This window comes from Ascidia mentula, chromosome 1, assembly GCF_947561715.1.
Source record: "Ascidia mentula chromosome 1, kaAscMent1.1, whole genome shotgun sequence".
Classification (NCBI taxonomy): domain Eukaryota; kingdom Metazoa; phylum Chordata; class Ascidiacea; order Phlebobranchia; family Ascidiidae; genus Ascidia; species Ascidia mentula.
Genome location: NC_138566.1, coordinates 9,048,474 through 9,074,387, shown reverse-complemented (window position 1 = coordinate 9,074,387; position 25,914 = coordinate 9,048,474). Strand labels below are relative to the sequence as shown.

The following is a 25,914-nucleotide window of genomic DNA, read 5'->3' as shown; positions in this document are numbered from 1 at the left end:
TAGCTGGGAGAATGTTTTTATCATGCTCCCTAACTTCAGTTAAACATAATTTATGCAAAGTTTATGCAACGGTGTGTAATGTGGGCGTCAATTACGCGAAGATGGGAGTTTAAACTTTCAACGAATGACGACCATGCTCACCCTAGATCACGGATACCACGGAATAAGTCAACCTTCCATAAATAACCACAACGCACACGGTAAAATTACATGACGAGCATGTTGTATTTCCAATAGCCAAAATAGTTCTCCACAGTGAGTTCCTAGAGGCTAGCTATTGTTGCGTACTTTATTCACAATCTACATGTACAGACGGCGGTGTCACGGCGATGACCAAAAGGAACACGAAAATGACGCGGACGATGTTGTTCTCACTCAATACAACTGTCACGTGCCATTCGACGCAATCTAATTGTCGTTCACTCACGTAACGAATTAGCATGTTTTTAATAAGGTGTGCGAAAGACGTTCGTTCAACGCTTGTGTTAATCTTCTTGTGGCAGATCGATGTGGCCGCTTTAAGTCGTGTAGGGAGGTTCTTCCACGTGGCCCGTCGGTGACTTAGCGCATGTAGCATTTCCAATATAGAATCTACGACTGAACAACCTGACCTTATACGGTTTGAGTGAACACGGGAACAGATGGTTTTTCTCACACGTTAGCATTTGTGTTTTTTCCCACTAATTCCCAGAAAGACTACATGTTTTACGTAAGGCTGGTTTCCACGATTGTAACTTCGTTGTTTTAATCATCAGTTGGTGATTTTAAATGACGTCATCGGTTTTCTAACAAAGAATAGTCAAGAGAAAAATAATGTGGTAGGAATATGATCCGTGTTTTATTCTAAATATGAACAAGACTGAATATAGTAATATATTCTTTTGCATCTGTACAACGACCCAATCGTAAAAAAACAAAGCTTTCAAACTCACCACAGAAGTTGTCCATACCCACTTTATTCTACGAAAACACAAACAATGTTTGAGCGATGAACTTGCCTGAAATTCCCAGCCATAAACAACATTCAAGTGCGTCAGTTTTCCACTCAAGGAGTTCACCTTCATCAGATCAAATGTTTCAGTCAAGTCGAATTGTAATTAAATGTCGGCAGTTGTGATCCAAGTAAAGTTTGTTTAAAATCGGTTCGAGCTCCATTTTGTTTCAAAGTAACCTTGCGAGCGCCGATGGCGCGTGGGTCGAAAGTGCTTACACGGATCGTGATGATAATAAGCATGCATGAGAATATAACTGCAAATTATGGATTGGGCGAAATTTTTGGATCACCGCAAATGTTTTTAACGGTAGAAAAATCCTAAAGAGAAGTGCACAGAAAGAGGGAAAACAAATACAGTAGCTTATACGGAGTATGGAGTATCGTATATTGAGCTATTACTTATGTGCGACAGAAACATGCAATCCAGATAATGAACTTGGGTAAGGGGTAACTTATTGTTTTGTAAAGATGGACGTACCGTACTACATTAAATGCAGTACAATTATGTACATTCATTCACAGTTGGTGTTTGTTTTATCAATCAATGGCCTTGCTAACACAAAGTTATTATTAGGCAAATTTTCCACACAAACAATAAAAACAGGACAGCAACTCTGCCGAGACGAAGCGCGTGACATCAGCTGCCTAAAGCAGCCTCCAGCACACGATGCAAATGGGTCAGAAAAACAAGCACTTAACTCGTGCTACGGTGATGGGCGTTGTATAGTTAGTTAATAAGGCGACAAATTCCGCGAAGATAGCGACAGTTATCCGGAACTCGAGCTACAACCGAATCGCCTGTCACCCTCTTGAACACACCCTGGTGGAAGCGTAGCATCGAGCGCTTCTCAACGCCTAAGACAAAGCAACTGAAGAGAGATTACTTAGTCTCGCGCGGCCTCTTGATATCAAAGCGACCGCCTGGGAGTTTTGTGACACGAAATGACGTCATGCTGTGGTCATGTTGGCGACACATGGTAACGAAGTTGAAGCAAATCAACATATAATTGTAAAAATTTGTATCGTAACATTCACGTTCCCGGAAACTTTGGTTTCCAACGATATACGAATCGTGCGGAAAGTGGTATATTGCTGAGTAATAAACTTGGCCTGACATGGACATCAAAAGAAAACCGGGAAACATAATGTACCGACTACGTGGTTGTGTTGGTAAGTATCTCCATTCATAACATGCTTCAAAACAACAAATAGATATTTGTTACTTCCCGCATACTTCAAATGAATAACTGAACAATGAAAGCGCAATAGCCAAGACAAGGCATCCTTATATGCTGGGAAAGTTCCTTAAAAAAATCACATGCATTGAGCAGTTCGTTTGCCAAACACGTGACAAACGAATGAGACGTGCGGTCTGGGCGATTGATTCAGGAAACACGAATGTGATTTAACCTGATCAGACACCATAAAAACTTTGGCAGTTTTAATATTCGGCCCCTGCGTTGTGGCGCAAATCCAACAATATACAACGCAAATCGTGTGGATCGATTTCTTCTCAACTTGGGTTAAACACCGACAACGTGACAAGGTTTGCATACAGGTTGCGAAATTAAGTTGTACGCATTACACACGCGAAACGTAAAATACGTACTAAAAAGGATTTGGTGGCCCACTGGATGTTAAAACACGCTGCATCGAAAAGAAGAATTAGACAAGTTTCATTTGGGAATCACAGTTAAGCATTTTCTTTCGAGGAAAATGCTGAAGGGACTGTAAAAATTGATTCATGGTATTAACCATCTCATTAACCAGGATAAAGAATTTTAAATAAATGGTATTTACGTTGGCTACAGAATTACTATTTTGTTGTTATTGTTGATATGCCCAATAATATTTGTTCGTCCTCACGCAACTACCTTAGACATTTCATGTACATTTCTTATACGTACGTATACCGACTATTGATTATCTAACGTAACACATATAACCGCACCTCATGTGGTTTACACTTGGTGCCGATTAATATCAACATATTTTAACACTTTTATTACGTATTTGACAGTAACACTTTTTCGGTGCACAACAAGCAGTGGCGGTTTCAATAGCCGAGTTACACTAAACTGGGTAGTATCACTTGAAGGCAGCGCAGTATAGGCAGAGGACGCAATTGACTGACTTACATACAGGAAAACAGGAGTTACAGCTTTTTTGCCGAGCACAAGATCAAAAGTGTAACTGTTACAAAGTAAAAAGGAAGTCCACAAGCAAATTAATGGGAAGATGAACGGCAATTAATTTAGCAATTAGGTGGAAGGGGAATACGGGGGAATATCCAACGGAGCTTTCCGAATTTCCGGCAAAACGTAGGCAGTGCGGGATGTGGTCATCAACGACTTGTAACTTTCCTTGTCCAAGTCGTGGTCGAGCTCGGGCTGGTGGCCGGGAAAAGCAGTTGGCTCCTTGCCTGCTCAACAATTAGGGTTATGGACGTGCAATTAGAATAGTCGCGATCACATTTCCATGGGGTTAGTACCTGCCAGTCGTTTCAACTGCATGATTTTGGCCGTGTTGTCGGCGGTCTGACAGTGCCGGCTCCTGTCGTAATCGTGCGACGACGTGGTTTCAAAATAATGGTCATACTGTAACAATTAAGTTTTATTCGCGTGAAAGGGTCGATTGTTCGCAATTAAGCCGACACAAGTGTCGTTGTTAGTCGAAACCTACTTGTGAGGGCAACGACTTTTGTTCAAGTGTCTTGTGTATGTCGTAGCGTTGTTCGTTCCAGTTACCAATCAACGTTTTGTTGCTGTAGCTGCTTTCCTTGGTTGTACACCTCCAACCGAACTGTGTGAACTTAAGTTGGTCGTGTGTGTGGGTCCAGACCTCACCAAGACCTAAAATAATGGATTGCTCAAGAAAATTGGAAAACTTTCGACTAGACCTAACTTTTATGCTGTCTTAGACCCCACTAGATTCAAATGTTAACCATGTAATACAAATAATATCAAACTTATGGCTTGTATAATAATCCAACATGCTTGTTGCCATACTATTAGTTATTTAAAGATAAAGTTATGTTACAAACTTAAGGAAGCAATTACGTCGGAAATACAAGCGTTTGTTATATATGCCAGTTTGTTGTTGCCTAACCATGCCTAACATTTCTACATCAGACTACTTACCTGAAGCACGCACACCATATCGAAATGAAGGGTTAGTATTAGTTTCATGTAAAGCCATACTGTTGCAAATTTGTGTTCAGTCGCGGGTGGAACCTAACACTACCACGAACTTACTTGTGCCCGCGACAGTCTTTGTTACCATGGATACCCACTTGACGACATCTAGTGGTGGCAATTGTTTATTCTTGACAGGGGTGAAAAACCACCTGCACTAAATCACAAAAATGGAAAGTTTGGCGAGTAGCAAAAATTGACTTCGAGGTTTTTAAAGTGAAAAAGAACGTAAAACTAAAAAATCAAATGTATTTTGTTGGTACCAACAAACTGTGGCTTCTTTGACCTTTTGAAGGTTCCTAAATCTCAATGATCCTGGAATGCTGTTCTTCCAGTTTTCTTTTGATTAAAAATGGTGCATTTCAAGCGAAATATTTGCTGGTAATTTACACGAATACCAGTACATTGACATACCAGGATTATTAAATTACCTCAATCCATGTTGGAGATGAAAATTTCTTTTTACATTTTATTTTTGTACACAAAGACTTTTACGCTTTGATATAACTTTTGTACCGATACGGCCCAAAACATCATTGCCACGATCTTTCAGCTATATCACCACCCCGTGTGTAATGACCCTTTCATTTTTATTTACACACTTGCACAAGGCACCAATTACATTTGTCACCGAAGAGCAACATGCAACACGACAGGCTCAACAATTCTCTTCCAACACACAAATTAAACACCACGTCACTAAATCTACAAGGCATACGACGGCGACATGAATAAGATTGATCATGTCGATGATATGTTGATTTAACGAGTGCACGTGTACTAAGTTTCAACGCACAAGTTATAGGACATTTCAAAGTACAAATGTGAGGCAGGAATTCACAAAGTATATGTCACGATTCATGCAAGTAGACTAATCACATACTATATAGTAATGAGTGCACGACGACTAAAATACCGCGCCTATTTACACCAGACCCTGATCCTTAAGTTTAAGATATAGCGGCAACAGCAATCGGCACACCACGATTTGGAACATATGGACTCTTTCTCTCCACCATTTTGATGCAATCGAGAATTGGACAAACACTCAGGCACAGCGTGCATCCCGTGCAGGTGTCCTGTACAGTAGGCAAGTGCGTTTCGGCATCGAACGTGATTGCTTGATATCCAGAGTCGTTGCACACCATGTAGCATTTTCCTGACGACGTAAGGTTAATTATAGACACCAATTAACACACGCATGTTTTGTACAACTAGAATGTGTAACTATACATGTTGTAATAAAACGTACTACGGTTCTAATGTTACAAAAGCCCCAATAAAACAACCATCAAATGATAATCAATATTTTTTTCTTCAGACTCAAGATTAAAATTAACCACTAATTTTTGTTGCACAAAGCTCTCTCGGCATGTTCAGATTGACCTATCTTTAAACTCGTAAAGTCATTAATTAGCACGATAACGCCACCTGTCGCTGCAAGAGACCACCAACACGGCGAAACAACACCATCCAATAATATTGCCTCAAGATCTATAAGAGTCTGGAAACCGCCAAACAAGCGGTGTCATAATAAGCGGTTTAAATCAATCGGGCACCGGATATGAAAACCTTTGCTGTGAAGGCAAATGATTGCCAAAGGCTGGAAAATTTCTATTCAATTGTAATTCTGGTTTAAAACAAGGGTGTGCCAGCGCGTGCTCAGGTGGCTAAAGGATGCGGAGTGGTCTGAGGAAAGTCTCACCACAATTGATGCACATGTTCGGGTCGATCAGCGCGACTACTTGTTGTTGGTTGTCCAGGTCGTTGTAGGTGCCGATTTGTGGCAAGGCCTTCCCGATTACGTCACGTACCTACAAACAAAAGGAACGGTGTGTGGTTTAGGTTCGTAACCGCCGAAGCAAAATACCGGGTCAGGTGCCGTTTTGGGCCCACAAAGGGAATGGAAAGGTCAGTGCCGTCCTCTTTAGGCTAAACGTTTTGGCGCAGTGCGCGCGTCGTCTTGTGGCGTCTGAAAATTCTGACAACGCGACCTTATACGGCCTAAGGTCACGCGATGGCAATGGTGTGGCATGATCATGAAACCGAAGGAATCATGGCCCAAAATCGAATCACGATTAACACATGTTGAACAATCGTTTTATGTTTGCAGCAGCTCGTGACAACTTGCAATAAAACCAGTTCTCAAAATTACTGCGCATTTATGCATGCCGAAGTTCACTTCTGGGTTGGCAATTTAGCGAATCGTGGTGCGCTTGGTGCAGACAAAGTTCACCGTAACTGTACGTGTGTGTCCGATTCTCCAATATCCATTCCTCCAATATGGACCAACCAACGCAACAAAGTACTTGTCAAGATAAATATTGTTCATTACAAACAGCCGGATTCGTTCGCCAGACGGCGATAATGACCAGATGGGTTGAATGTTATTATTGAGACAACATCCGCTGTTTTGAGTACCCGGGCTTGTGGTATTAGGATGCGAGTGGAGCGAATCAGTCTGTTTAAGTTTTGTTGCCAAGTTGCATTCAAAATATTCCCGTGAGAACGCTACTGCTATACACACGCCATATGACGCCAAGGCCATTGAATGAACATGAAATGACAATTACGAGAAACTACGTTCTGGTTGCAATGTAAAGTTAACTAACGTGGAATCAATGTTGTGGAGGGCGTAGAAAATGGCACAGTTTCCACTACTGTTCTTTAAAATGTCTTCATTGGACACGGTTTTTGACTCGGTTAGCTGCTACGGAAGGCATCAGTAAACGTACTATGTTTAGGCACTAATCAGTGATGAGGTTCTTCCCAAACACATCCCCAGCACTTATATTGCTTAATGGGTAAAAAATGTCACGACATGCATGGTTGAAGCGCTGTGACCCCGCCTGAACCCCGGCGATGAGTGCACGCAGCTAAATTCTTGTTAGGGCGGAAGAAGGTCCGGAGATGACGTCATTGTGTATTTACTGCTAAATCGAAATGGGAAATTAGGATTCGACTTAAAACACTTTCCAGGCATTTTTCATTTTGCAGTGATTTTTCAACATTGGAAACGTTGGAAACAATTAAAGTTGAAATGCAAGGAAGGAAAATGATCGCTGGACGGCGGTCAAACGTTGATGAGTTCAAGCGGGCAACGTCCACATTCCACATGCCAGGTTACCAAACTACATCCGCTGTTTGTTTCCATTTACGACTGGAAACAGAAGTTCCGATTCAAACCATGTTTGCCTTCTCTGGAGTTGTTTCAGGAAAACAATTGACGTCATAAGTAGGAAAGCGTGTGGCGTGAGCCCTTATACCGACCTAAGTTGACCTGACACAGTTCTAAGCGGCGGGAACCGACTTACACTCGGAATCGCTTTGGTGGGAATGTAGATTTTGTTGTTTTCCGGATGTTTCGACTCCGCAAGCAAGTCACCCTCTATCTTCAACTTGGAAACGATCTTCTCTCTCTCCTCCTTGTATTTACCGAAGAACGGCAAATCCTGAAATGTATCGCGGTTAAAAACCAACAGTGAATGTGTTATGATTGTCAACGCATGATTTTCTCAAAATATATTTCGGAATCAATTTTTTCTTTCTTTACTGTGTGAAATTATAATCCAGCATTGTAACGAAACGAAAGACCCATGAAGTTACTGAGACATAGACATAACGAAAGCAAATAAAACCACACAATACGCTTTGATTCCCAAACGCGAATAATTGCCAGCGCCGGTTTTCCAGACCGGCCTGTATGTCAGTGGTCTTGTTATGCCGGCATTGAGAAGTTAGACCTCACAACGAGTGGTAACTGTGGTGTATTGGAAAATCGCTACAGCCAAATCGAGCCGGCGCTGCTGTTTCAAGAGGCAAGAGTGCTTTTTAATTACAGTGGTTGTGTAAGACAGACCACCACTTGATTCCACGAGGAACTACTAAGAAAATTTGAGGTTGACTAAAAACAGGTTGTGTAGGGCCTGTCGCATTAAGGCGTCAAAGACTTGTCGTACAAGTGTAGTCGAGTGCATGAGATGTTAATCCAAACAGCCACCCGCAATTGGCGCCTCGCCCAGGTCGCACACAACACGTGAAAGCCGGGTTGCCCAGGGAAAGCAGGATGCCAACATAATAAACGCAGCTGTTACGGAGAGATTTCTTTAAGTGGAGAGAGACGTAAACGACAAATTTAGATTTCCCGCAAGTGACATCACACTTGCCGCGCAATTGTTAATTGTAAATCTATATTTAAGGAAAATAGGAAAATTTTGAGTTGGAACGAAACCTCGGGAGACTGCTTGCATTTAAAGATATTGTTAAAATACCAACACAATTTGGGTGCAAAGTATCTGGAGTTAAATAGTCCAAATAAAAAAGCCAAAGCTAGAATGCTCTTCATCATAATGCTGGTAGACCAACACAATTAAAATACCAATTGCAGCAATCTATTGTTTCACAGACTAAATAGTTTAATGAAGGCAAACCAACCTTGCCAATAATATCATTTATTTTGGTGACAGGTTTTCCAAGCTGATGCACAGGAGTGGGTTGGGTCTGACCATTCCAATCTTTCATCTCATCGATGCTGTTTAAGTACAGAAGGGTCTTCAGACCAGTGATGTAATCATCGATCAACGTGAAGTCCTGGTTTTGCACAGCACTGCATATCTATTGGTAGAAGACATAATTTGTACTGGAGAATATTAAACGTGTTTTTAAGCAAAGTATTTAAAGAAAACCGAATATTCGTTTGATAAGAATCCTATCTAGAGTATTTGTTTCACGATCAAATCATTTGTAAAGTGTAGGTGTGTCAACGAACAAATAAAGCTTCTTGTAATGTCTTTGCCTTACACGGGTCAAATTTAGCACGCAATATAAGGTTAAGTACTGTACAACCAAAACTAAGGTCAAGACACTGCATCAAACGTCCGCAACAGCCCTTGTACCTGTAAAACAGAGGCGCCAGCATGAAGATACTCCAGACCAACATCGGCTGAGTCAATGCCACCGGTGGCTAAAACGGGAAATCCCGGAAGAGCTCTGGAAATGGCGGAGACCGCGCGTAAGGCAATCGGACGGATCGCGTTGCCTGTAAGATAATCCAAAACCACATCACATGTGACTCACACGCTGTGACACTTACTCCAGCAATTGGATTCAAAGGGTCGCCTGACTGTATGTTTTTAGGCTTTGTGGCAGGGTGTAATCGTTCTACCTCAACACTTGCATTGTTGAGTATGTTCGTGACAATAATCGCTTTATTTTAATCAGTACTGTCACGCTTGTTCTTAGGAACTACCGCCGCGATTTGCTACTTATGGAGGCAAAATGGGTTGGTATTTGAATACAGGAAAAACAACGCCGTTGAGTACATCCAAGATGCTGGGAAAAAACAAAGATACAAAGTAGTTGCTCACCTGAAACACCACCGTACGTTGTACGACGTTCTTTGCCGATTGACGGCCATGCATTGCCGTTGGATCGCAATCCCATCAAACCAGACACTGTGTTCGTAGCGGTCGCACCATCAGCGCCACCTGACGGAAACATAATATTATAACAGCGCACCTTGTTGTGGAGCTCTTTGGTGTACAATTGTCCAAAACATATATCTCTTTATCGTGAACTAAATTGTACATTCACGCTTTTCTAGAGCGCTTAAAAATTTAATGACACTTGCCTTCTTTGGCCGCCTTTGCAATTGTGACAATGTTAGTAACATTTGGAGTAAGTTTGGCGAAAAATGGGATTTTAACCGCAGCTCTAATCCACTTGCAGATGTTGAACACCAGATCGGGATCCTGACCACACGCCAGTCCCATGCCTCGTTCTCCCATACCATGAGGACAGGAAAGATTCAATTCCAGTGCGTCCGCCCCAGCTTTCTATTGTGTTACAGTTGGTGGCAAGTTTATTTAAAATGACGTTGTGTGCAACATCACATAAAAGTGCGGACACAATAATCTCGGTGCTTTTTTACGTTTTGGGGTGTAAAATACGTGTTTTCCAAAAACGCAATGTTGAGTTTAAGAAAAATCATTTGATTACTTTTTGTTAAGTGCGTGACAGTCAAAAAATTTCACACAAAATGCTGTTTTGAAAACCCACTTCATTGTGGTTAACACTACAGTAGGAAAATCCAAACTACCCTTCCACGGGAAGCGAAACTAATCTTTGTCAGACGAGAGGTCTTGAAGTGAGTAAACCGCTAAAGTATATTTGTTTAGATTACGTCACCGATAACGCTTGGAAATGTTGGAATCAACACCAATCACGTCATAGGTTAGAACTTACCGCTGAGAATGTTTGTTCAATGTTTACATTTTTGTTTAGTAGGAATAAGATTTAACACACCTCGGCCTTTTGCGCGAGAATTGTCCAATCTTCTTCGATGTAACCACACATGATGCTGGCGATGAGAATCTGCAGTTGACAAAAAAAGTCGTTTAATACCACCCCGTTCTCCGCCTTGCAACGATTACATTCGTTACATATGCCATCAAATAGTGTTCATCGTGGCTTTTGGTGATGAGAAGACAGCATGGCACATGGATCTTGCCTTTGTTTTACAGCATTCAGTAATTCAAGTTTGCCTTTGAAGCTGTAAAATTTCCGGCATTTCCACAACCACAGTTAAGCACACTCGACTTGCCCTGTTTCAATATTATTATTTTTTATCGAAAGCTGTCAAAATTTTAAATAACTTTGCCGTTAGGTGTCATCCGCGAGCCCGCTGGTCAGCGAAGATAGCGCCCGGGAGCAACAAGCCTTTGTTCATCAGCATACATGAATCAAGATGGGCACATGTTGCTGGCGGGCAAAGACTTGTCGCGTAACGACGGGCAGCAGTGCGTGACGCGGGCGAAAGTACTGGGGCTTGGATTTAATGATTAACCCTTGAATTAGGCGCAAGGACCCCTAGGCGTGGAAAGTGAACCATAGACCCAACATCAGTCTGAGGAAATGTTTGCGTTTTCGCCCGCGACCGTTTGTTTAAATGAGAAAGAGCCCTGCGCTTTTCTGATCCATTCATAAAAGCGCCTGTGCACACAGTGAAATTTCCCGACAAAAACCGCTTTTTCAGGTTTTACCGATCTTTGATACCCATTTTTGCCATGTCCGGTCCGTTATGTTTCATTTGTCTGCCCGCAAGGCATCAAACACTCTGTATCACGTACCCATGCATGAAGTTGTGAGAAAGACCCGAGCACTCGACACACTGTGTTTGCTCAATACATATAGGACCGCCCAGAACCATTTCGCCAGTTTTTCCTGTATAAATATTTCTGCTTGGGCACACAACTACCGCACGCCCGTACATACGTTGCTTTAAAACTTCAGGGGGCAACTTTAGACAGGACGTCCTAATTCCACAACAGAAACAACCAACTGCGCGGTGTCGCAGTAGCTAAAGCTGCGGTTAATCCTTACCTGCTCCGGGAAGTCACGCTTTAGCTCTGTGACGCTCTGACACCAATAAGCGCACGACTTTTCGCTGATAAGTTCGATGTTAAGGAAAGAACCTTGACCTGGACCGAAATGGTGACCAGAGGTTGTTCCACGAACAATTCTCGGCGACACGTTGGTTACAATGTCCTGCAAATAGAAACTAGGTTAGTCTGCATTTCACCGTGATGACCTTTCCAAGCGAAGTAAGCATGTGCAATATTTACAAAAGCATTTAAAAATTATGGCAATGTGATACACGGACTGAAATATTTCAAGGGTGTGCCGAACATCTGACGCAAGCAAACAACACGACCTCCACTTAAAGCGGTTTTACGCGCTTTTGCCATTTCGCGCGCAAACATTTATCTTTGAACAAGGCAAACGCGTCGCGGCAAATCACTTTGTCGAGGGCGAAAGTCTTGGTGAGTGCGAAGCCCCAGCCAGCCTGGAAAGCACGTCGAATCATCGCCGAGGTTGTGGTTGGTGGGGCGCTGGCCAACCCAAATGGGTTTGGAAAATGCAATCCGCACACGTCAACGCTGATGTCAACCTCATCAATTGGTGTGAAGAATTTGGGCAAGGCCGGTTCTTCGGGAACTTTTAGGTCTCCCAAGCTCTGCAAAGTGAGGACATGATTACTGCAATGACCTAATGGAATATTCGCGGATGAGTAATATAAATTATGCGAAAGCAGTGGTGTAACTTTTATAAAATCATAAACACCAATCCGTTTAACCCTGCTGGGTTTTTGGTAGCGGCTATATAATAGGCCATAGTGCGATTAACGAGTTACTCAGCAAGGTAACATGACTGGGAATTTGAAAAATATGTATATCTTAGCACAAAAACTAAAGAATTGTTCTACTCAGTAGCGGTACATCGTTTCACTGCGATGTTTTTTTGCAAGGGAAAGACGAAACGGGATAAAAAAGACAAAAGAAAACTTATTTAACCAAAAAAAAACGGAAAGAACGCTACAACAATTCCCAACCAATTGATAACAAGGTTTCCAGGCTACGATAGCCTTGATCGCTAAGTAAGGACCTGCGAAGTGAGGCGATCCTACCAATCATGTCATTGCATGAAACATTGCTGCGTTGTCAGTTGACAATAAAGCGTAAGAGTCGCAAACGTGTTTTTTCAGATGTTAAATTGCAACCGCGATTCACACGTTTTTCAACATTTATATATAACTGCATGCTTGTAGGCATTTATTCAATGCACACCACAGCACCTGCAAATATCGATGCATGAACCAGGCGGAGTTCTTCCCGTCGTTAACTGACTCAACAGTTGTGTGGGCAGTCCCAGCCACATCTCCTCCGAAGAAAACCCATGGCTCGCTCGATCCACCAGTGGCCGGGTTTACATCAGGCAGTCCCCACGTGTTAAGCTTGACAGGCGACAGCGCGTTGATCACTGGGAAGGCAAATTACACGTTCGGTCACATGCCCACCTTTTTCAGGACACTTTTTAATCTTTGACGATAAACTTCAAGAACAGTGGATTACTAGACCATTTACGTCTCACTGTATATATATTTTTCGACATAACCTGTGAACATGTTTATTTGGAGATCAATTAGCGTAAGCAATTCATGCGGACGAATCATTATTTAGAAGCATTAAAATACATACGTTTGCAAAAACTATACAAATTGTCGCAAAGAAATGTTAAAGCATCCGATCGGATCTATTTTAATACACACATAGCTCTAATTCAGCACTTAAGATTAGGACCAAGATGGACGTTAAGAGCACAAATATTTGTAAATTTCGGAAGTACCAAGCAACGCAGAATAAAAATGACTGTAGTAGATGTTGATATATTAAACCATTCAAGTTAGATTCACAACATGCAAGCAACACATTTGTTACCCTATATTGTTTATACGATATAAACTTCATGCGTACAGTATGCTTATTGTTGTATTTTACTTTGTAGATGTTATCTTGCCTTGATGCGACGCACGCACACATTTGACATATCCTAAGAAAACAAAACTGGGAACAGTAATGCCCTTGCAAGAACAGGAAGAGGCAATTTGGTGGCAGGCCCGATCTTTACTTCAAAATGGCGCTTCTCAACTGTCGTGTGCGAGGTTTATCACCAATATTTTTATCTGAAAACCAAATTATCACCGCTATTAAGGGTTAAGGTTATGCAGACAAACATTCATTTCGCAAAATATCTGTCACTTCCTACACAAAAGAGTTTGCCAGCTCTTGTGGCTCTTTCGGTGAAACAGGTACCACGTTCATTCTACAACCGTACATAAGCCTGTTCCTAACTGCTACCGCGAACGAGACGGCATGTCTGCCTGGGCGTTGCTCGATGGCACTGTAAAGCAACCACTATTACGTCACAGAGAGTTGAAAAAGTTCGAATTTACAACCCTTGTTAACTCATCACTGTTTATCAGCTAATGTCTCGACAACCAAAAGTTTAAGGTCTCGGGATGACAACAACATGCGTTCAGTAAATTTCAACTATACCTCATTCCTCACCAAGTTGCTGCCCTCCTGGACCAGAAAACCCAGTTTGAAACTGTCCAAAAGTGGCTTGTAATCTGGTAGTTTCATTCACACGAAAATTCTGCAGCTGGTGCGAAATATTTACGCACGCCAGGCTGGCGCTGAACGGAATTTCGAGCCCTGCTGTTTACGACGAACGATGGTCGATCGCGTGATTGTGACGTCACTGGTTACATACGCGGCTTTGAGAGAGATCGTGAGCGAGGTTGTAGGGAAAAGGCAATGGTGCTGGCGAGATCGGCGCGAGGTGATTCGGGTGCGAAAAAGAGGTGAAGCGAAAAACAACTTTGCGAATTGAGTAGCCCTGTAGTGATTTGCGGAATCAATCAAGCGTGACCGTGAGTTAGCGTCCTGTTGGAATATATTTTCCCACGTAGGATAAGGAATATTACAATAACACTCATTTATTACAGGTCATTTTGTTGTACCTGTTTCCTCCTGAATACAATTTGGTAATAGAGTATTTACACGACATCTGTCTTCACCCATGAACACGAAACCACAGCCTGACATTCTATCCTACCTGTCACGATCACGTGAAAATGACGTAAAACCTACATTTGGCAAAAAACTTCGCGGGAAGAACATTTCGCCTTGCTGTACACACGTGCTCTGATGTCACCTGATCCTTGTTTAACACTTAAATATTCTTCGTGTATATCCAACACATGATCACATTTATAGGGAGCAAAAATACATGCGTAATTTTAACATGCAGTTTTTACAATGATTCTTTTTCGGTGTAAAAAGAGTTAAATTCAAAACGCACGTGGTATGAGCTGAATCGATGAAAAGGCGTATTGCTTGTATCTTTTCGCGCCATTGTATGATGCATATAACCGATGTTTTTGACGACTTTGCTGCTTGTGTTTCACCTTTCGCAGTGTATTTGCATTTCACCTTGAATAACCGACAAGCACACATCCACAATATCTCTCCTAAAGCTGATCACTGTCCTTCACCAATCAACGCACCATCAAATATTTAAATTAGACCGGCCAAGGTCAACGGGTTCACATTGAAATGATACAATACACTGCGAAGGCGTTGAGCGGCTTTTTAGCAGAATGGCCTCGCGCGAACCCGAAATAATCGATACAGCGGCCGTAACAAAGCTGGCAAAAGTAATCACTAACTCCGAGCATTATGTTATTGCGTTGTAAAGTAAGTTTACACAAGCTAATTCAGAACGCTAACAATGACGCTGTATGTTATAGTAAAAAGTGAAACTCATACATTCCGATGAGGGCAGCACCTAAATGCACGGCTATTACTTTCGCTAGAGTTGGTTACGGTCTGTTTAGAGTTTTCGCAAGCCGACTATTCCTTTGACGGATCCCTAGGCGTAAACACGGCCTTTTATAGTCCCTTTTCGCTGTCCAACTCAGCGAAGGTTAACCTGCCGACCTGCATCGCAAGCGTAAATCCCGGCCGCAATTTCATTTAAGTCATGGTGAATAAAATCCGAAGCGTCCTCATTGTTGACCGCGCTGTATGTTCTCGAAAACAAGCGCAACATTCTCCTTAAGGGCGCCTCACGAAGCGCAGATCTGCAGCGTTTACCATTCGTCTATACTGTTTTCGCGCGAGGGCACGCGAACTCGAGCCTGAGGTCGCACAATTGGACTTTCATTAATACCTGAAGACACAGTGACGGCGGATTTTTTACAAGCTCTCACTATTCTTTAACGGCCAACAAAATCTAACTAAAATAGATTTAAACAAAGGTGTGATGGCAAATATCAAAAAGCATTTTCTAACTCGTCGAAGCGCACCTGAGTTTCACTTCACAGTCGAAAACCGGTATGAAGCAAACACAAGAAGTGCAACGCAAACAACAGACAACACTGGTGCGGGAAGAAAAAATCGACGTTAACCAACTATAGCCGGCGTTGTTTGACGCCATCACTGACCTTTCTTGTCGTTCAAAGTTGAACCAAATGCTGAAATGATGAAATCCGCTTTGAGGCGAACAACCTGCTCCTTGTCTTCGATCCAACGCCCAGTGTCCAGGTCCTGCTCGGTGCGACAAAATCGCACCGCACTTATTCGCTTGTTGGCCCCCAAGATGACTTCTTGCGGTGAGTGGAAGGGCATGAGCTCGCATTTTTCTTCCCGCGCCAAATCCATCTGTGGGAAAAAACGCTCGCAGTTACAATCACGAGCAGAGTATAAAGGCAGGAAGCCACTTTACGAGACCTCAAAATTAGAAGTTAAATAAACAGCGTAAATTTCGCAGGAACATTAATTTTAAGTATCTTGTTGTCGACTTCTATGGTAAAAAAAACAAACGCTTTAGTTACAACGAATATACGTAAATACCGTGTTTACGCTATTTTGTGTCTACACAATTTGTTTCGGGAAAATGACTGGAGACAGGGCCGTCCTTTTGATTGATCAAGTCCGGCACCGCAGAACTAAAACAGGCCCCCGTAGTTTACCAGGGAGACCCAAGAAAAAGGTCAAGTCCCTGAATTTTGTTTTAAAAAATTACCCTTTGGTTAGGTGAAGTACAGACATCTGCAGGGCCTAGTGTTTCCTATAGAATGGCCCGGACTGAAAGTAAACAACGATACGGTTCGGTGCATTGCGGGCGTTGTCGAAGAAACCATATTTCGTTGTGTTTTGTGGCCGCGAGCTGCTAGAGGTCAAATTGACAACGTATGGAAAAACACTTCTTCAAAGCGTTTAATCCGTGATTCGTCGTAAAAATTGCCGCCGGGGGCACGGGTAAAGACGCATCACGAAGTTGCAAACAAGCTTAACGCAGAACAAACACGCATGTAATCGACCGACGATTTTCCAATTATGAACAGAATATTACTTCCCCAATGGCAACCTTCAACTTGGCTTACGTATGAGGGTTTCGTCACACTGTTAAAAACCAAGGAAGAAATTCGTCATGTCGAGATGTTAGAATTTTTTTGCAGGCAAAATTATTCAATTGAAATGGGATTTACGCGTTATCAGATTAAATACCGATTTGCAGCGTATTTGTCGATTGGGTTTTTCGTCTAACGGGATACATACAACGAGGCATTTGCGTAATCGCGGTCGCGGAACATAGTTATGGAAAGTCAGCAGAAGGCTACGAGAAAAAAGGCATTTAGAAGTCAACACTAGAAGTCAGGGTAAATAAATTTTAGTCATGGAAATGAGTCCCAGCGATGTTAAACCACTTGTAGTACTCGTCAATGGCAAATGTCAGCTGAGACGCAGACACTTTGGAAGCAGTATATGCCTTCCACAGAGAGGCGTGGCAATTAAATGAAATCTTCAATACTTAGTTCAAAGCTGCATTTTAGTTTTATGACTGACCATGCAAAAATGTCAACCCAGTAAAATATTACTTCATTGCAATTCACCAAAACACTCACCACTGTTTTCAGCGCTGTTTTCCATTACACCGTTTCGTAGAAGCTACTCACGCGTTTATGAAAAAAATACTAAATGGTTATACTCGAAGTTCTCGGACAATTATAACAGCCACAAAGCGGAAATTCGCCGCAGTCGCCACGTCAAACTTCAGCCTTTTTCGCGGCCAATCTTTGTTGGACAAAAGCGAGGCACTGCGAGTTGATTGGCTGAAACGATCGAAACATTTCCTGCTTTGCGTTAGTGGCTCCGCTACCCTGCAGCTCAGCCTTAAAACTTAATTCTGTGAACGATTTTAGCCATGGATCACACGATTACAAACCTTTCAGCGGTTTGTGGGATAGAGGAATTTGAGGCCGAAGTGTGATACGTTGACCACTAGGTGAAAATGGGCGGTGTTACAGCACGTTTCCATTATAAGGATTTTTCATGCTTTAAAAACTCCCAGCTCGGTTAAAAGTTTTGATATCGAGTTCACCTATTTATTGCCACACTCTAGAAGAAATATAATGTGAGGATTTTGTTGGCACTCGAACAGACTTTGGAAAGGACAAGGAATTATGCAAGCATAAATTTGACAATCAATGAAACTGCACGTTGATCATTACAGTCTAAAAACGTTCGGACCAAGATTGACAAAAAGAAACAACTAACATTATGACAGCAAGGAAAATAATCTATGCATCTTCACAACATTTCCAAGCAAAGCATGATTCAAATGTTCGGCGTGATTATCTCGGTATATAGTTCGCGATGGGGTCTTAAACTGTCAAAAATATCGCAAAAGCCAAATAAAAAAATAGGAAATTCATTCCCGGCTTTGGATGCAAGTCTCGCTAATGCACATCCCAACGATTTAACAAAAAAGCGATCATTGACGTCCAAAGTATAAACACCTACAAGCAATCTCACATGGAATTCATTTGACTTTTCAATACTATATAAGTTTATCACCATTGACATACATTATAATACCGTACATCAATGCAAGTATACGGGTGCGCATTACGCCATAAAAACCGCCGCATGGCACTGCGATAGAGATTGAATATTGTGTGGTTTTGTGGTGAACGCCCAACAGAAACCGATGGACTTCGTCCGCGGTGCGACAGTCATACAGTTGGATCACGCAGGAAGCGGCCGAGTTTCGACTGCGAAATAAATCATCGGCGAATCAATGTAGATTTGAATCCATCGACCGTATGTTCAAAGTGGTTTGAAGTTCAGTTTATTTAAAACAACGCCGAACCAGAGATTGGAGTTCGCAAACCAGAGACTTTAAACCTCCCGGTTTCTGACGAAATTGGCCGCGGCGGAGGTTACAAAGTATTGTGTTACTTTTATGTAAGCTCGGTCCCTCGTCGTTTCCAGGTACCAGAAAACCGCAAAGAATCTTTTGTACCGTTAACAGATAATATAAATTGAACTCCTTTAAAATGCATAGCATTTGAGAGCGTCGCCCACATACTTCGGGTACGAATTGCACGAATTAAAATGTTATTAATTCCTATTCACACACAGTATATTATGACATGTACTTGATGGTTGGTGGTTTTTGTATGGACCTTCACCATGTTCAGACTCGCGAGTTAGTCAAAAAAACATAACGGTACAGGTTAATCTTAGGGGGAATTTTGTATTTGTTACCTCCTCTGGGACCGCTCTCACGTTGCTGAATCCCTTTCGGAAAACGACGAACACTCGCCTGGCACCGCATCGAAGCGCCGACGTGGCGCAATCGAACGCTGTGTCGCCTGCTCCGAGAACGATCACCACGCTTCCACGCATGTTGGGTAGTTTGGCTTCCTTGCAGCTGCACATCCCTGAAAAGCAGACAAACATTCTTGAAATTTTAACACGCCACGTTATGTTTGCCTTGGCGCTGACAGAACAAAGATCTGTTTCACAGCCTAATCACACTAGTTTTGTAACAAAGGCTCCGTTCTGCGATGGCCAAGGTGTATGTGCGTTAAGTTTTTACCTGGCTTAGAAGCGCGAGCGACCAATGGCAGAAATTCCTTCGAAGTGTAAAATCCCTGCTCGACTCTCAGTCCTTCGAAAGCGCCAATACGTTTCGGTTCGGGCATGCCAATGCCAACAAAGACCGCCGCGTAGCCCTCGCTTCGAAGCGAAACCAGGGTTCTGTCGTCACAACCAAGCCCTTTTCCATATTCGATCTGAAAAACGTGTAACAGATATACGAGCTGCAGCTGTTAGTGGCCCAACAAAACTTGTCTCTGTAACGAAAACGGATAAAACAACATATATCCCATAAAATTGAAATTGGGCATAATTACCAATTCTTGAAAGACACATATATTAAGTGGCACTGTGCTAGTTTTTACACTAGCAGGCACACTAGTCTCCACTTTGTGGTACCTTTCGGTCAACGTCGATCTGCAGGGTACCCTATACTGGGTACCGACCGAAACATCAACGTTGACCGAAAGTTACCACAAGTTGGAGACTAGTGTGCCTGCTAGTGTAAAAGCTAGCACAGTGCCACTCAACACCTGCACTAATGAGACCTTACAGGTCGAAACAGTGCGTGTACACACCCTGTCTGCAGCTTTGCAATAATATGGCTTTTTTTACAAATATATTAATTGTGGAAAACTACTTTTTGTGCTTATCCAGTTCCCAATATTTTTTTTTTAAATGAAAGCCAAAGCTAAAATGCTGTTAATCATTAGTAAACGTTTCAAACACTAACTGCGTTCATCATCAGTACTACAATGAGCGCATGCAAGAAAAACGTCGGGGTAATAAAGGACTGAGCAGGCAGAAGGGGTTGGTTCAATCACCAAACTCCTATTTTATGGATGTAAAGTGTCCAGGTTGCTATAAGATCACAACCGTCTTTAGTCACGCACAAACTGTTGTTTTGTGTGTTGGATGTTCTACTGTTCTGTGCCAACCAACCGGAGGAAGGGCAAGGCTTACAGAAGGTTGCTCTTTCAGAAGAAAGCAGCACTAACCTCAAAAAATAAGACTTCTGCCTGCTCTTCTGCCTGCTCAGTCCTTTATTACCCCGACGCTTTTCTTGCATGCGCTCATTGTAGTACTGATGATGAACGCAGTTAGTGTTCGAAACGTTTACTAATGATTAACAGCATTTTAGCTTTGGCTTTCATTTTCAAAGTTATGAACTCCAAATATTTTGCCAGTTTCCAAATAAATATGAAATTGTAGAATACTCTAACAGCATCGCCGGTTGCTTGATTTAGTTTTCAACCGAAATCTATCGGTTGATTTCACCGCGCATTCCAACGAGTTCCCGCTCCCAGCACACCAAAGCTCGTTAAAAGGCCTATTTGGTTACCTTAACACCGAGGTCTCTCATTAACCGAACTTCGAAGTCGACGACCGAGTAGGGCAGGCGGAACTGTGGTATTTCCGACGTGCTGCACGCAAAATTGTATAAATTCCATCAATAGTCCAAAATACATGTACCACTTCCACTACAGAATTCTTGCGGATTTCCATTCGGCCAAATACTGGCTGTGGCGTCTTCTAAACGATCGCACATAACCCGTCCCAAAACCGCAGATGAGTACGTCATATGATAGCGAAACGGACAAAATATTTCAACACCAATGCGGGGATGCGTAGGCGATGTTTTCCAAGTCACGGCATTTTATTGAGTTTCAACGGAGTGGCGGAAGCTTGCGCAAGATAGCGGCCTTCCTCGCACTCCACGTGCATGAGTCACTAGCAGCGGCAAACTCAAAAGATGGACAAATCGTTTGCTGGTGATGAGTCACAAAGCCTAACCAGCGAACAGAGTAGCGATTTTATCGTCGATCAGCGAAACAAATTTCATTCAACCATCTCCAAATAAACGGGCCCACATCTAACGCAAACGTCCAGCAAAAAAAACAAATCCTGGAGTTAGGTGCGTAGACGGACATAGAGTTACTATTCACTGTTACTCATCTGTGCTGAACATGAAAAATATGTGTATTCTGCAAAACATCGCATACAGTACACTATTTCTTAACGTAGAAAATTCTCGCTCGCTTAAACCTTTGTGGAGAGCACTGCTGGGCTTGAAGACGACGGCACACAGAAATCACAACCCACGCACACAACCAGACGTGGTGTCTGTTCCTGCCTCGGCAACCTCGGTAGAATAACAAAGCGAGATCGCTGCTATTTCAATTCATCCACTTTCGTCCGTCGAATTTCAGTTTGTATTACAACAACTATTTGAACCGCAATAAATAAACTGCACAGTTTTTGCTCTAATTGGACAAACGTGTAATTGTAAGGTTTCCAGTTCATTTTATACCTTTTTTAATTTGAGAAGTCTGGTTATCGGTTGTAGCAAAAGTTTTCAATTCTGCGTTGTGGTGGTACAAGTAACAAAAATGCTGCCAAAAGTTGATTTTTAGGCGTACGTATTGGGGCGTTACCGTAATCTTTATTCCTTCGTTTCAAAATCAAACACAGTGATGCAAACGGGTTTTGGGCTTTAGAAAGCTGAAAAGGTGTTCCAAATGGCGCGTACATTCATATTACCCTGAAATTTTATGACGCGATTCGTCGCCGCACAAGAATGCAAACGTCCCATCACAAGGAGGGGTGTGTGTGTCACCAAAATGCGCCTTACGCACAGCAAAACACGGGCAGTGTCATTTTGTGTGCCTTGTCATTCTCGTCTTCGGCGATGCGGAAAACAGCACAGGTCCCGAAATAAGGCGAGACTTTTTTCACGAGGCCTCGACTAACGCGTTTCAAACATTCGCACAAAAAAGCTGACCTATAGCGCTTTCCGGCACGTTAGGTTTCTAATTAAAGGTATCAACAGTGGTGGGATTGAAATAGCAGTAAACAAAATTCATGGTTCTTTGGATGCGGCAGCACCTTGCGTAAGCACAACAACAACAACTATACATCATCGCGCAACAGTAGAACATAGTAAGCTTTGATAAACAATCTTGGTGTTGCGCCTGCCTAATGTTGTCTGCAGAATACCGGAACTAGCCTATATTAAATTACACGCAAAACTGATTCTGAATACCTGAGACCACCGAGGTAGTCTTCTTTCTCCAGTATAGTTACATCGTTGTACCCCAACCTAGCTAGAAACGTTGCACAGCTAATGGAAGCTGGCCCACACCCCAGCAGTGCAATTTTAGCCTTGTATGTACTGGGAAGCTTGTCCAACGCAACCAGACCTGGATCTCGAACTTGAGGCAGCTTCATCGCTTGAAAAGCCTACACAACAATAAAAGTGTATTTAAGCCATTGCCATGCAACACAGGTAAGTTTTTTGGTGGGAAGCCAATTTCTTGCGAATAGTTTTCGAATTTACACACACGCTTGGCGATCGTACAAAAAGTAACATTTGCAAGCAACCGTTGGACAGATTTGTCAACAAAATGTTCCATCATACTCGTGTATGGATTTGAAAGAAAACTTCACTGGAAAATATGGGTGTAGACTTACACTCACAGATACAAAAATATAACATTCCGGCATTCGGCAATATTTTGAGGAATTGTTTGAAAAGAATCAAATTCTTGGACTCAAACCAAAGAATCCATTTCTGATAATATGGGACTGAGCTGATGTTTCAACTGCAAGATTTTGTAGCGTTTGTATTTACATTGCAAAGCCGCAAAAAGTAGGGGTGGTCTCGGAGACCATCTTATAATAGATACTGACAATCATACACCGGCACTGCGTGACTACCCGCCCACTTATATGGAGAAAAAGACCTCGCAACAAGCAACCTCCCGCCACTTGGATGGGAGAAAGTGTTGAAAATTTCGATTTGGGGTTTGTCTCCGGGTTATTTAGACAGGTGGGTCCTTTCCGGGTTAAACCTCTCAGCTCGTATCATTACACAACTCCTCAACTTTTTCTACCACGGCGAATCAACACTGTGACGAACAATGTGCATGTAGTTCTCAAACTTTGGAGCAGTTCAGCGCAAGGCTAATGTGGTTTACAGTAAAACGCAATAATGATGAAACGGGTCGGCATAAACAAGCGTGTACAGTTTGTGCAAACTACAACGACAATTGGACGACAAAATGCAAAGATGCTGCAAGACATCGAGCTAAACAGTTTTATGTGGTCTTAGATTCGCAATTTGGGGTTTAATGGTTCCGACCTGGATTTATACCCAGAAAAGTTTTGCTTCAAAGGCAGCGACAGTAGCATGATTTTTTGCAATTTTAAAGAATGAATTTCTTGTCAAAAAAAGTAATCGCAAACATTTGTAACGCAACAAAATAAGCCCCGGGATGCCACCTAGCGGGTGTTTTTTTTAAATAATGCAGGCGATGAACATAATTGTTTTTTTTTGTTCACTCTGCTTTGTTGCAGCATTTACGTGCATAAAAGTTAAAATAAAATGTTTGTTACCGCAAATGGCACAAAATTTATTCTTAAAAAAATTTAATGCAAACGTATCGATATTTTGATGAAATTTAAGATATTATAATCAATTTTCTTCTCATACCCCCAAAATTGCTGCAAAACGTTTTAAAGAACACAATTATCGATGTATCATCATTTAAAACAAGAATTATTGTGCAAACGAACAGGTGGTCCATATGCCCTTATGCTACTTGATGAGAGACTTGCTATACCAACAATCTATGACTGTGCTGTTTAAAATCACCCTAACTAATATGCCGAGTAGAGCATAGTCCCCTACTTATTTGAATAAGATTAAAATGTCCGTAAGTTGCAACCCAGCCTAATCATATTTTGACACAATGTTTTAATGGCACCCTTCACCAGGTAGCAAAACCAACCTCAGTTGCGAACTGCTGCAATCCTCCGATGTTAATTGGCCCTTCCTCACTTCCGTACAAGTTGCAACCGCCAACGCACAAGTCGCTGGTCGGACAAACCATGCCGCATGTCAGGCCCAACGGGTTGTCCGAAAATATAGCCTTGGCTGCTCCGTAGAAATTCTGTATTCAGTTAAATTAAATTTAATAAACTTTATCCACATTGTTACGTGGGCATTAACAATGAAAAAATAGTGTTCAGTCACCGAGTAATATCCTACCTTGTTGGCTATGCTGGTGATGAACGACTTAATGTCGAGCTGTGTTGGGCAACTTTTTTGGCAAGGAGCATCCGCGCATTTTAGGCATCTGTGCACAATATTAGAGTAAATTGTTTTGTACAAGTGTGCTGTAACGATTGAATTACCATCGCGTTTGCAAATGCACAGAAAACTGAATGAACTGTGTTGTGCATGGGCTAACAAGTGGGCTATAGCGCAAAGGGTCCGCTGAGCTAGGTGAACGCTCATAGAATATTGGCAACAAAACCAATGATACAATCGAATGCTCCAACAAAGATTTTTGTTATTTCAGTGACAAAGTAAAACAATGGTGACAAAAAAGTTGTCATGTTTGGTATAAATAATGACCTTGCCGCCTCACGAAGAGCGCCCCTTTCACTCAGCGTCGTGTGCTTTATGTCATCGAAATTCTGTTCCAATGGCTTACAACTCTGCAAACATTCGAGATTTTATTACACCGAGGCAGTATTTCAAGCTAGGAATCGTGACAAAAGTCAGGCCAGCGTTCAAATATCAAACATGCAACGCGTTAACTTGCAGGGTAGTTAAAACTGATAAAAACACACAGGTTCCCGCACTCGCCGTTTCTGTTCCTTAGTTGCGATACCAATGTCAGAAATGTTTTAATACACTTTGCTGTTATTACATACGACTTACTGAACATTCCTTGTCTGCATTTCTTTTCCAGTGTTTCTTGGCTTTCTTGGTTACACTGGTTGCTACCAGGTTTGCATGTGGCTTTATTGTCGGATTCAAAGCCAATATGTTCTGTTACAAACAAATATACTCTCTCTATGTCAACGCTATGCCGTAGGAAACAACTGCTGGTAAATGATTAATACTGTCTACCAAAAAGTAGACTTTATGCTAAATTCCTTGTTCGAAATGCATTTTATGTATTGTTAACCATTCACTATCCAACAAAGCTTTCAATTATTACCTCAATATCCGGCAGATCTTTACTCAAATCGGCGTTTGAAGACATTTTCAATTCTTACCCAGTCTCCGTTACAAGCTAAACTGAAACAATAAAAACACAATTGAACAGTCAGCTGACTTTGCCTCGTGCAAACCGAACAGCACGTGCGTGCGTGCGTGCGTGCACGGAAGCACAAAACGACTTCCAAGTAACACCGCAAAGCTTTGTTGATGGTCAGGCACCTACTATCGCTTGCAGTACCGCAAAGCCTATTATGTTTAAACAAGTTTCCTTCCTGTAGACGTCAAGCAATCAGATGTTGTATCGCTCCACTGCACTTCATGACGTCATGTACTTTTGTTGCTTGACTGGCCAAGCGTACGAGTTGCCATTGCAACAGTATTTGGACAAGAACGCCGTTTTTGTTGCGCTTGTGTTGGCAAATAGGA

At 42.2% G+C, this 25,914-nt stretch overlaps 2 protein-coding genes across 2 annotated transcripts; both read right to left on the bottom strand.

Moving 5' to 3' along the window:
• Positions 1–2,621: 2,621 nt before the first annotated feature.
• On the bottom strand, positions 2,622–4,266 carry LOC145908843 (cilia- and flagella-associated protein 68-like). Its single transcript, XM_082996169.1, has 4 exons — positions 4,135–4,266; positions 3,677–3,846; positions 3,486–3,591; positions 2,622–3,416 (listed from the first exon to the last, which is right to left on the bottom strand). The coding sequence occupies exons 1-4, from the start codon at positions 4,190–4,192 to the stop codon at positions 3,256–3,258; spliced, it is 495 nt and encodes a 164-aa protein (XP_082852295.1). The 5' UTR covers positions 4,193–4,266; the 3' UTR covers positions 2,622–3,255.
• A 499-nt stretch (positions 4,267–4,765) lies between these two features.
• On the bottom strand, positions 4,766–25,568 carry LOC145917277 (dihydropyrimidine dehydrogenase [NADP(+)]-like). Its single transcript, XM_083002937.1, has 21 exons — positions 25,487–25,568; positions 25,204–25,314; positions 24,895–24,977; positions 24,526–24,613; positions 24,266–24,427; positions 22,519–22,715; positions 20,818–20,899; positions 19,477–19,672; positions 19,143–19,318; positions 16,034–16,250; positions 12,821–13,005; positions 11,987–12,202; positions 11,569–11,733; positions 10,492–10,560; positions 9,818–10,022; positions 9,555–9,674; positions 9,084–9,226; positions 8,623–8,802; positions 7,503–7,640; positions 5,894–6,002; positions 4,766–5,347 (listed from the first exon to the last, which is right to left on the bottom strand). The coding sequence occupies exons 1-21, from the start codon at positions 25,529–25,531 to the stop codon at positions 5,139–5,141; spliced, it is 3,096 nt and encodes a 1,031-aa protein (XP_082859063.1). The 5' UTR covers positions 25,532–25,568; the 3' UTR covers positions 4,766–5,138.
• Between the last annotated feature and the right edge of the window lie 346 nt (positions 25,569–25,914).